The 12,833-nt window shown below is 47.0% G+C and overlaps 1 protein-coding gene across 3 annotated transcripts in view; it reads right to left on the bottom strand.

The window, feature by feature from the left end:
• LOC110528741 (trafficking kinesin-binding protein 2) overlaps positions 1-12,833 on the bottom strand; it is a 47,304-nt gene that overhangs the window by 3,848 nt on the left and 30,623 nt on the right. For 2 of the 3 annotated variants that reach the window (XM_036982402.1, XM_036982404.1), the window contains 14 exons: positions 10,261-10,308; positions 9,667-9,743; positions 9,440-9,556; positions 9,103-9,312; positions 8,012-8,090; positions 7,737-7,867; positions 7,578-7,652; positions 4,520-4,657; positions 3,193-3,272; positions 2,667-2,837; positions 2,146-2,450; positions 1,303-1,497; positions 477-830; positions 1-100 (listed from right to left, as the gene is read on the bottom strand). In XM_036982402.1, the coding sequence (XP_036838297.1) occupies positions 1-100; positions 477-830; positions 1,303-1,497; positions 2,146-2,450; positions 2,667-2,837; positions 3,193-3,272; positions 4,520-4,657; positions 7,578-7,652; positions 7,737-7,867; positions 8,012-8,090; positions 9,103-9,312; positions 9,440-9,556; positions 9,667-9,743; positions 10,261-10,308 (2,080 nt within the window). The remainder of the gene's footprint in view (positions 101-476; positions 831-1,302; positions 1,498-2,145; positions 2,451-2,666; positions 2,838-3,192; positions 3,273-4,519; positions 4,658-7,577; positions 7,653-7,736; positions 7,868-8,011; positions 8,091-9,102; positions 9,313-9,439; positions 9,557-9,666; positions 9,744-10,260; positions 10,309-12,833) is intronic. The other variant, XM_036982403.1, reaches the window with a different exon arrangement.

Raw genomic sequence — 12,833 nt, 5'->3', positions numbered from 1 at the left:
CTGGAGGTGACCTGGGTGATGTCAGAGGGGTGCAGGATGCGGCAGGTTGTAAAGGTGTAGGTGGAAGACGTTGAACTCTGACATTTCCCCGGGTTATAAACTGAAGAGACAAAACACACCATTCAAACATTCCATCACAGACCAACGGCTTCCAATAACGGCCCTTTTCAGTTCCTTATCTTGTGAAAGAAGATGATGATTGGTTAAAGGATGTAATCCGTAGTAAGGGGAAACCACTGGTCGCTCCACCACGTTGTCATGGTTGTTGTTGCTGGGCTGGGGAGCGTCGGGCAGCATGGTGAAACTAATTGTGCTCTTCAACGGCGAGGACGATTATGTCAGAGTGGAAAAACAGTCTCCGTTGATTAAAATAACTTATTTGGTGTTTTAATTTCGCAAACGGACACGGCTGTTTCACCATTAAGAATTCCAGCTATAACGTTAAACTTTTAATGTTAAATCTTTTTTAAACTTACCTGACGAGGAGGTTGTAGTAGTAAGACTGGTGACAGTCAGGCTCTGGGATTGGACAGGAGCCATGGACGTTACACTGACAGGCAGAGCCAAGAGGGCCGGGACACTGATGATGTCACAGGGGGCATTAGAGGTCATAGGGAGGTCACAGGTGATCGGGATTAGAGGGAGCTGTGGAGAGCCTGGTACTGGTACGAAAACGGGAGACACCGGTGGCCCGTTCAACGGCAAACGCTCCCTAATCCTTTCCCTGTTCTCCTCCGGTGTTGATGAGTACTGCACCTTGAAGGTGATCCCTCCTTCCTCCTCCTCTCCCTTCTTCTCCCAGGCGTCTGTCCCTTCCTTCCCTCTGTTTCCTGAAAAGTCCCAAACCTTTGTTAGTGAGACTGCTAAATGATTTTAAATCAATCGTTTACAAAAAAACTATTTTCATAATTATATGAATAAGACATATGTAGCACATTTTCATTTTCAATACCCAGTCAGTCATTTTACAATAGGAGAGATCTATATCTATCTATCTATCTATCTATCTATCTATCTATCTATCTATCTATCTATCTATCTATCTATATCTATATATATAAAATACCCAGTCAGTCATTTTACAATAGGAGAGATCTATCTATCTATCCTACAATGTGATTTTCTGGATTTTTTTTCCTCATTTTGTCTGTCATAGTTGAAGTGTACCTATGATGAAAATTACAGGCGTCTCTCATCTTTTTAAGTGGGAGAACTTGCACAATTGGTGGCTGACTAAATACTTTTTTGCCCCACTATGTATGTATGTATCAATTGTGAAATGTACATAGTGAATAAAAGTACCTCTCATGTCATATTTCTGTTCTTCGTCGCCTCCCTCTTCGTCTTCCTCCAGGTCAGTGAGGCGGTAGACGGTGTCGGCGAGAGCATCATGGGGGAGGGGCCGAAAGCCCTTGGTGACCACGCCCGGGTGGGGGTCCAGGATGGTGCCCAGGTGGGGCATGGCCAGCTGCTGCCAGTGGTGCAGAGTCAGAGAGCCTAGAGGGGTCAGAGGTTAAATGTTAGGGATCAGGCGTCAAATGCGTTACTCACAGATGACAATTAGGAGTGTTACAGTTGACAGATATCATAATGTGACCAAGTGGGTTCAAACTCTGGTCTCAGGGAGCCTAGAGAGGGCAAAGGTTAGAGGTCAGGGATCAATGCGTTACATCACAACTAAACTAAAACTCCTAATTAATATCCTAATTTCAAGAGTACCAGTATACAGATATGATAATATAGACCTCATAGATATTGGGTCAGGAATAACTCCTGGATAGATATCATAGCTTTTGGCTGCATTCCAGGCCACCTACATTCAGGAACCACATCTCTAAGGGTGTGTTTAGACAGGCAGCCCAATTCTGATATTTTTCTCACTAATTGGTCTTTTGTCCAATCACATCAGATCTTTTCACATCAGATATTGGTCTATTGACCAATCACCTCTGATAAAATCGTGACAAATTATCAGATTTGGGCTGCCTGTCTAAACGCAGCCTAACATACTGAAATCTGATGCCTGACTGCAAAAGATGATGTGGCATTCAATCACTGGTAGATTTGTGCAGAGGGGTTGCTTATCGCACTGCCTGGAACGCGCCCATTATCATGACTACACTTAAAGCATGAACGTATCCTTACCCTCCATGGGCTTGACGATCTGCAGCTTCTCAGGCAGGAAGGTCTTAAAACAGCTGGACGAGACCGAGAACTCTGATAGGTTGGTGAAGGATGACATGACGCTGCTCATTGGTGAGCTGTAGCCACTCCCCTCCACATCCGATTCCGGCCCCCCAGCCAGGGCCTCCAGCTTCTTGTCGCGTTCCGCCTGGAAGAACTGCCGCTCGCACAGGAAATTCTGCCGCCGCAGGGAGAGGCGGTGCAGCGCCGACACGAGGTCATTTCCTCCTGGTGCGCCAGGCTTGCCGAGCGGGACCTCCTCCCTACTACAAAGACAGACACGCAACACAAACACATGCTTACCCAAATATACTCCTCTGTAGGCTCTAAATTCACTGAAATAGGTTTGAATGAAATCATATCAAATAATATGCTTTGAATTCTCTCACATGTTGTTGCCACTGACTCAATGAATCCACTACAGTCAATACGGGTGCTTTAGACTGCAGGTCTAACAATCAGGATCAACCTGGGTAACTCACTTGGCGCGGCCGTGGGATTGGTCGATCCCCTGTGCGGACAGGAAGGGCTGGGCCGTCATCACCAGGCAGCTGCCTCCCGAGCCGGGGATAGGGGGCGTGGCCATCGCCGCAGCTCGCTCTACCGACTCGTTGACCACGCGTACAGTCTGAAACACCTTCTTCTGGGAAACTCTGGGGACGGGGAGAGAGGGAAGAAGAGAGGAGAGGAGGTAGAGAGGAGATGAAGAGAGAAGAGGAGGAAGAGAGGGGAGTTAGAGGAGGAGGGGAGTTACAGGAGGGGAGTTCGAGAAGAGGAAGAGAGGAGGGGAGTTAGAGGAGGAGGGGAGTTAGAGAGGGGAAGAGAGGAGGGGAGTTAGAGAAGAGGAAGATAGGAGGGGAGTTAGAGAGGGGAGTTAGAGAGGGGAGCTTCTGCTTTGATTGCTTTTGCTCTTCTATTTGTGTGTGTGTTTGTTGTTGTCGGTGTGGGTGTGTGTGTGTGTGTGTGTGTGTGTTTGTTGTTGTCGGTGTGTGTGTGTTCTATACTCACTTCTGGTCCTGGAAAGCCACCTCGTCCTCGACACTCAGCTCTCTCCTCATGGTGCCCTCAATCTCTGCTGCCAGGGAGTCCTGAGACACAGTCATTTACACTCATTAATAGGTACACACACTATTGGGCACACGCACACATATTCACACATAAATAGGATTGACACACACACATACACACACTATGGATATGCATCTTACCCTTTAAAGATAATTTGATCGATACCTAGATACATGGGCTTCAATAAGATACAGGAACGATACGTTTTAGTTTGAAATGATTGGGTTTAATTAGAGAATGAATCGATGCACTGACATTTGCTGCATAAACACATTCATTTTCCATTCTAAATACAAATCTGCTGCGGATGGAGCTCATGAGCTGGCCCTCTCTGAGCTGGATCTGTCTGAGCTGGCCCTCTCTGAGCTGGCCCTCTCTGAGCTGGATCTGTCTGAGCTGGATCTGTCTGAGCTGGCCCTCTCTGAGCTGGATCTGTCTGAGCTGGCCCTCTCTGAGCTGGATCTGTCTGTGCTGGCCCTCTCTGAGCTGGATCTGTCTGTGCTGGCCCTCTCTGAGCTGGATCTGTCTGAGCTGGCCCTCTCTGAGCTGGATCTGTCTGAGCTGGCCCTCTCTGAGCTGGATCTGTCTGAGCTGGCCCTCTCTGAGCTGGATCTGTCTGAGCTGGCCCTCTCTGAGCTGGATCTGTCTGTGCTGGCCCTCTCTGAGCTGGATCTGTCTGTGCTGGCCCTCTCTGAGCTGGATCTGTCTGAGCTGGCCCTCTCTGAGCTGGACCTGTCTGAGCTGGCCCTCTCTGAGCTGGATCTGTCTGAGCTGGATCTGTCTGAGCTGGCCCTCTCTGAGCTGGATCTGTCTGAGCTGGATCTGTCTGAGCTGGCCCTCTCTGAGCTGGCCCTCTCTGAGCTGGCCCTGTCTGAGCTGGATCTGTCTGAGCTGGATCTGTCTGAGCTGGATCTGTCTGAGCTGGATCTGTCTGAGCTGGATCTGTCTGAGCTGGATCTGTCTGAGCTGGCTCTGTCTGAGCTGGCTCTGTCTGAGCTGGATCTGTCTGAGCTGGCCCTCTCTGAGCTGGATCTGTCTGAGCTGGCCCTCTCTGAGCTGGATCTGTCTGAGCTGGCCCTCTCTGAGCTGGATCTGTCCGAGCTGGATCTGTCTGAGCTGGCCCTCTCTGAGCTGGATCTGTCTGAGCTGGCCCTCTCTGAGCTGGATCTGTCTGAGCTGGCCCTCTCTGAGCTGGATCTGTGTTTTGGTGAATCGTTACATCCCTAACACACACACACACACACATTACAGAAGGTATATATCTCACCATGGGGAAGAGTCCGTAGGGCAGGTGTCGTCTCATGCCTGCAGACGGAGTGTTCTTACTGCGCAGCTCCTTGATTTCTTCCTGAGACTCATGTAGCATCCCCACACACTCTACATTACGGTCCGCTAGCTCATTCAGCTATACAACACAACACAACATAGTTAACCCTCCGCTAGTTGGTTCAGCTACAAAACACAACATAGTTAACACTACTGCTAGCTGGTTCAGCTATACAACACAACATAGTTAACCCATAAGCCGGGGGGGGGGGGATAATAATCCAACACAGGTCAATGACCCAACACACCTCCAGGCTGTGTAAGGGCTATTTTATCAAGAAGGAGAGTGATGGAGTGCTGCATCAGATGACCTGGTTTCCACAATCTCCCGACCTCAACCAAATTGAGATGGTTTGGGATGAGTCGGACCACGGAGTGAAGGAAAAGCAGCCAAAAAGTGCTCAGCATATGTGGGAACTCCTTCAAGACTGTTGGAAAAGCATTCTAGTTGAAACTGGTTGAGAGAATGCCAAGAGTGTGCAAAGCTGTCATCAAGGTAAAGGGTGGCTATTTGATTTGGGTGGCTATATTTTGATTTGTTTAACACTTATAATATGTATTATTTCATAGTTTATGTCTTCACTATTATTCTACAATGTAGAAAATAGTCTAAATAAATAAAATCCTTGAATGACTAAGTGTTCTAAAACATTTGACCGATAGTGTACGTGTTCCACAGAGGGTCAAATTAGTGTGTAGCCCAGACTGATCAGACACTACAGGCAGATCGACTGTACTGAGACTCGTGTGGGGGGGTCGTAGAGCAAAACGGAGAACACCATCGTGTTACTGAGAGTAGTCTCATCTTTCCATAGAGGTAATAGTTTTGTAGTCCAAACCGGTCGGACGCTACAGATCATTCTGTGACAATAACTATTTTCAAGATGTCTCATGGTCTGACAAACACCACTCTAGCACTGTCACCTTTCACCTCAGATGTGGAAGTGTGACATACAGTATACACATGCGGTGGAATGAGATGCATCTAATGCAAAAGAACAGATATCTAACACTTATCTTTTATGGGGATTTTCTTTGTTAGCTAATTAGATTTCAGCTGGGGCAAGGACATTGACCTTAGTTTTTTTTACCCCAAACACAGTTAACCCTCTGCTAGCTAGTTCAGCTACACAACAACACAGTTAACCCAACGCTAGCTAGTTCAGCTACAAAACAACACAGTTAACCCAACGCTAGCTAGTTCAGCTACAAAACAACATAGTTAACCCTCTGCTAGCTAGTTCAGCTACACAACAACACAGTTAACCCTCTGCTAGCTGGTTCAGCTACACAACAACACAGTTAACCCTCTGCTAGCTAGTTCAGCTACACAACAACACAGTTAACCCTCTGCTAGCTAGTTCAGCTACACAACAACACAGTTAACCCACTGCTAGCTGGTTCAGCTACACAACAACACAGTTAACCCACTGCTAGCTGGTTCAGCGACAAAACAACACAGTTAACCCTCTGCTAGCTGGTTCAGCTACACAACAACACAGTTAACCCTCTGCTAGCTGGTTCAGCTACACAACAACACAGTTAACCCTCTGCTAGCTGGTTCAGCTACACAACAACACAGTTAACCCTCTGCTAGCTGGTTCAGCTACACAACATAGTTAACCCTCTGCTAGCTGGTTCAGCTACACAACAACACAGTTAACCCTCTGCTAGCTGGTTCAGCTACACAACAACACAGTTAACCCTCTGCTAGCTGGTTCAGCTACAAAACAACATAGTTAACCCTCTGCTAGCTAGTTCAGCTACACAACAACACAGTTAACCATCTGCTAGCTGGTTCAGCTACACAACAACACAGTTAACCCTCTGCTAGCCGGTTCAGCTACACAACAACATAGTTAACCCTCTGCTAGCCGGTTCAGCTACACAACAACATAGTTAACCCTCTGCTAGCTGGTTCAGCTACACAACAACACAGTTAACCATCTGCTATCTGGTTCAGCTACACAACAACACAGTTAACCCTCTGCTAGCTGGTTCAGCTACACAACAACACAGTTAACCATCTGCTAGCTGGTTCAGCTACACAACAACACAGTTAACCCAACGCTAGCTAGTTCAGCTACACAACAACACAGTTCACCCTCTGCTAGCTGGTTCAGCTACACAACAACACAGTTAACCATCTGCTAGCTGGTTCAGCTACACAACAACACAGTTAACCCTCTGCTAGCTGGTTCAGCTACACAACAACATAGTTAACCATCTGCTAGCTGGTTCAGCTACACAACATAGTTAACCCTCTGCTAGCTAGTTCAGCTACACAACAACACAGTTAACCCTGTGCTAGCTAGATCAGCTACACAACAACATAGTTAACCCTCTGCTAGCTGGTTCAGCTACACAACAACACAGTTAACCCTATGCTAGCTGGTTCAGCTACACAACAACACAGTTAACCCTCTGCTAGCTGGTTCAGCTACACAACAACAGTTAACCCTATGCTAGCTGGTTCAGCTACACACCAACATAGTTAACCCTCTGCTAGCTAGTGCAGCTACACAACAACACAGTTAACCCTCTGCTAGCTGGTTCAGCTACACAACAACAGTTAACCCTATGCTAGCTGGTTCAGCTACACACCAACATAGTTAACCCTCTGCTAGCTAGTGCAGCTACACAACAACACAGTTAACCCTCTGCTAGCTGGTTCAGTTACACAACATTTAAATACCCACACTCCATGACCGTATTCCACACATACTCATTCATCAGTAATAAACACCTTAACTTAAATCTTGATGCAGCTAATAACATTGAACACAAATTCCCTGCTTGTGTCAACATAACAGACGAAACCCAAGATAATATTTTAAATACTACAACTCTGGGCCATATCATACTGCTTATCAGGTGCAGTTCTGCTCTGACATATAGCGGTGGTTCAAATGATGTTGGAGAGTTCGGAAAAAGGGCCCACCTTAAGGAACTTCTATGGAGTCAGAGTTCATTGAACTGTTCATTGCTAGACAACTCACCTCTGCAGTGAGTGATCTCTGGGCATCTTTCGAGGCCTGTAGGTGAATCCTCAGCTCCTCTTTCTCCAGGGCCAGCTGGAAACACACTTCCTTAGTACTATTCCTCTACAAGTATTACTACAACATCAACTTCAAACTGCGCTCTTCCTCTCCCCTCACCTCTTTGACGCGGTGTTGGAGCTCTACTATCTGGGAGAGGAGCTGGGAAATCTCCTCCTGGTGTCGCATCACCTCTTCATTCTTATGGGACAGCTCCTCTGTCAGGTTCACCATCTGACTGTTGGACTCACCTGAACCAACCCACACCCACACAGCTCTTTAATCATTAGAGATCAATAACCTAATTACTTGTTAATTGACCTGATTCATTCCTTTTTGTGTGTGTGTGTGTGTGTGTGTGTGTGTGTGTGTGTGTTTGAGTGCATGTGACTCACGTAGCTCCTTGACACAGTCGCTGACCAGCTGTTGTTCTTTCTCCTCGAAGGTGATGGTCTCCGTCTTCAGATGACGGGCCTGGTCGGACCACAGGGTTTTACAGTGAGGTGTTAGGAACTATCAGATGATGGGCCTGGTCGGACCTCAGGGTTTACAGTGAGGTGTTAGGAACTATCAGATGACGGGCCTGGTCGGACCATAGGGTTTACAGTGAGGTGTTAGGAACTATCAGATGATGGGCCTGGTCGGACCTCAGGGTTTACAGTGAGGTGTTAGGAACTATCAGATGACGGGCCTGGTCGGACCACAGGGTTTACAGTGAGGTGTTAGGAACTATCAGATGACGGGCCTGGTAGGACCACAGGGTTTTACAGTGAGGTGTGAGGAACTATCAAATGACGGGCCTGGTAGGACCACAGGGTTTTACAGTGAGGTGTTAGGAACTATCAGATGATGGGCCTGGTAGGACCACAGGGTTTACAGTGAGGTGTTAGGAACTATCAGATGACGGGCCTGGTAGGACCAGAGGTACAGAGGTTAGAGTAAGGTGTGAGGGGCCTGGTCGGACCAGAGGTACAGAGGTTAGAGTAAGGTGTGAAGGGCCTGGTCGGACCAGAGGTACAGAGGTTAGAGTAAGGTGTGAGGGGCCTGGTAGGACCAGAGGTACAGAGGTTAGAGTAAGGTGTGAGGGGCCTGGTAGGACCAGAGGTACAGAGGTTAGAGTAAGGTGTGAGGGGCCTGGTAGGACCAGAGGTACAGAGGTTAGAGTAAGGTGTGAGGGGCCTGGTAGGACCAGAGGTACAGAGGTTAGAGTAAGGTGTGAGGGGCCTGGTCGGACCAGAGGTACAGAGGTTAGAGTAAGGTGGGGGGGGCCTGGTAGGACCAGAGGTACAGAGGTTAGAGTAAGGTGGGGGGGGCCCACTATGAAGACTTTAAAAGCCTGGACCGCATAAAGTGCACAGTCGGAGTAGAATTGGCACGGACCACAGATCTGGGATCAGATCACCCTACCGTTTATCCTAACCTTAACCCTATGGGTCCTGGTCAAAAGTAGTGAACTCTAGGAAATAAGGTGTCATGTCAGCTATACCTCAGAGCGTAGGGCCAGGTTCTCCTCTTCCAGATCAGACATTTTCCCCTGCAGGGCCTCCAGCTGGCTGAGGGCCACAGCTGGTGTTAGGGGTTGGCGGGGGTGCAGCGGCGTTGAGCAGCTGGAATCAGTCTCACTCTCCTCCGAAGCGCTGGCCACCATCCGCAGCAACTCATCCTTTTTCCCCAGCTCATGTTGTAGCTGGTGCACCTGGGACAGGGGGGTCAGAGGGGGTGTGGGGTGTACAGTAGTGTGTGTGTGTACAGTAGTGTGTGTGTGTACAGTAGTGTGTGTGTGTACAGTAGTGTGTGTGTGTACAGTAGTGTGTGTGTGTTACCTGGTCCAGGGCCTGTGCTAGCTGTTCCTCCACAGACTCATTGCGTTCCTGGAGCAGGTGGTTCCTCTGAAGCAGAGACTGACCAATCCGAGCGGCCAGCTCCAAGTCCCGGTCCCGCTGCAATCAATGATACATACAACAGTTAGTCCACCAATCACGCGGCCAGAATCATCAATGACAACTAATCACCGCCATGTGTCAAAGACCGTGCACCAATGAGAGCCCACCTCAGCCAATAGATGTGTGACAACCTCAATGTCATTGTAGGTCTTGGTCATCTGCTCCACCCTATCAGCACTGAGGACTGGAGAGAGAGAGAGAGAGAGAGCGAGAGCAAGATAGATAGAGAACAGGAGAGAACGAGAGAGATGGAGAGAACGAGAGAGAGACAATCACATTTTAGCAGGGGAACAAGAAAACACGCCAGCATACACACACACATACATGTATACTGTACACACACACACCAAAATAAGCAACACGTTCATGCACAAAGACACAGACTATATATGCTAATGCATGCGCCTCCATGCAAGCACACCAACTTTCCTGTGAAACAGCCTAAGACACTACAAGCTATGCATCCACACACTACTAGATGCCAGGACAAGCCCACTAGTGGCAGTAGACTTAGTGTGTGAGTGTATGCTGTCCTAAGGTATAGCAAGAGAAAGACTCCAGAGCTCCATGGGGCCACTCAGCCTAGTCTAATCCAGGTTTGAGAGCACTGTCTGGGCCTACTGGAGGACTGAAGCCCCCCCTTACGCTCTGGAGCTATCCATGGAGAAAGATGCAGAGAGAGAAAGAGGGAAGCACTTTACCTCGGGAGCCAGGGTGAGAGTAGGAAGAGGGATCCAGGGAAAGATAAGCTGGAGGAAGAGAAAGAGAGACAACGGAGGACAGGGAGGGGAATGAGGGAATAACAAGGAGAGACAACAGAGGACAGGGAGGGGAATGAGGGAATAACAAGGAGAGACAACAGAGGACAGGGAGGGGAATGAGGGAATAACAAGGAGAGACAACGGAGGACAGGGAGGGGAATGAGGGAATAACAAGGAGAGACAACGGAGGACAGGGAGGGGAATGAGGGAATAACAAGGAGAGACAACGGAGGACAGGGAAGGGAATGAGGGAATAACAAGGAGAGACAACAGAGGACAGGGAGGGGAATGAGGGAATAACAAGGAGAGACAACGGAGGACAGGGAGGGGAATGAGGGAATAACAAGGAGAGACAACGGAGGACAGGGAGGGGAATGAGGGAATAACAAGGAGAGACAACGGAGGACAGGGAGGGGAATGAGGGAATAACAAGGAGAGACAACGGAGGACAGGGAGGGGAATGAGGGAATAACAAGGAGAGACAACGGAGGACAAGGAGGGGAATGAGGTAATAACAAGGAGAGAGAGAGAAAGAGATGTTAGATGGCAAGAAAGAGGGGAATCAGCTGAGCAGAGAGAGAAGAACCTAGGAGAGAAATACCAGCTGAGCAGAGAGAGAATAACCTAGGAGAGAAATACCAGCTGAGCAGAGAGAGTAGAACCTAGGAGAGAAATACCTACAAATCAAGAGAGCAATAGAGAGATAGAGGGAGAGAAAAAAGATAGTGAGGAACAGAGATAGAGGGACAGAAAGAGAGAGCAGAAGCAGGAGAAATCATGTGTGTACTTTAGATAGGGTTAGGGGGATTAGGATGAGTGGTTTGTTTGGGTTCAGCACCTGACTCAGAACCGTAACCCCAGCAGCGCTGCCAGATGGCCCTGGGTAGAGAGATACCAACCCATTTTATTTATTACGGTCAACCTGGACCCCTTGACTCCAACCCCAGCCTGACCCTTTACACGAGGTCAACCTGGTAACCATCAAATAAAACAGCATTCTATGTAATACTATGTGTGCATCATGTTTATTGAAATTCAGCTTGTAAATGGAAGGGAAAATACATTCACAACGTCATGTCGAGTCGGTGGCAGTTTACCTAGCCTAACGCCTCTGGTGACGGGCAGACCAGCAGCAACAGAACACAGCAGACTAGGAGACAGTGCTCCTCTGGTTTGGTGGACAGATGACGGGCAGACCAGCAGCAACAGAACACAGCAGACTAGGAGACAGTGCTCCTCTGGTTTCAACTGCTGTTTACTGAAGCTGCAGTACCAAGTCACTTCGCTACTTGTATTAAAGTCTCCATTTTGATAAATCACAGATATAATATGTACATACTTCTCATACTAGTTTTTCCTTCTACTTTTTATTACTACTTGTTATTTTTGGGGCTTTTGTATTTGGCATTTGATTTTTGAATGATATTGTACTGCATTTTTGAGAAGAGTTAGCGAGCGTTTCACTGTACTGTGTGCACGTGCCTAATAAACGTTGATTTGATTGACTGGCCATATCTGATTGTGAAAGTGGAAGTATAAAGTGCAATAACTCTCCTGCTCCTCATCGTTCTACACACAGCGACACAGTCAACCTTCTGTCAAGACAAAAAGGGACCCCCCCCCAGGTAAGTAGAGAAAGAGATTAACCTGGATTATTTACTCTGTAATCACACTGCTTTGTGTTTCTCACCTGTTCTGTTTTTACTTCAGATTTGTTTTAAAAAAAAATCTGGAATAATTTGTGAATTGACAATGTTACAAGTATATGTCACTTATCCAAAATGTGAACTTATCTTATCCAAAATGTGAACTTCTCCAAAATGTGAACTTATCCAAAATGTGAACTTATCTTATCCAAAATGTGAACTTATCTTATCCAAAATGTGAACTTATCCAAAATGTGAACTTATCCAAAATGTGAACTTATCCAAAATGTGAACTTATCCAAAATGTGAACTTATCTTATCCAAAATGTGAACTTATCCAAAATGTGAACTTATCCAAAATGTGAACTTATCCAAAATGTGAACTTATCTTATCCAAAATGTGAACTTATCTTATCCAAAATGTGAACTTATCCAAAATGTGAACTTATCCAAAATGTGAACTTATCCAAAATGTGAAAACATTTACATTTAAGTCACTTAGCAGACGCTCTTATCCAGTGAGTCACAGTTAGTGAATTCATCTTAAAATAGCTAGGTGGGACAACCACCTCAGTCATAGTAAGTATATTATTTTCTCTTACTACTCTGTATTAAAAGCAGGGTCTGTCTGTGGAAAACTGAATCAATATCATTTCGGTAGAACTACATGTACATACACACGTCTTACCATATAAAGATAAATGTAGTATTCAAATAGGGAATTCCTATGTCATTTTGGCTAATTCCAGGAAGTCCTTTCATGTTATAGTTGCTCCACAGACAGACATGGAAAACGCTGACTTATCACAACTGCTAGGGGCTTCCTGCCCTGACCATATTTGGTAAGAAGAGGTCCAGTGCAAGGCA

Source organism: Oncorhynchus mykiss, chromosome 7 (assembly GCF_013265735.2).
Source record: "Oncorhynchus mykiss isolate Arlee chromosome 7, USDA_OmykA_1.1, whole genome shotgun sequence".
NCBI lineage: Eukaryota > Metazoa > Chordata > Actinopteri > Salmoniformes > Salmonidae > Oncorhynchus > Oncorhynchus mykiss.
Note: the sequence above shows the minus strand (reverse complement) of the source record. Positions and strands in the feature narration are given on the sequence as shown.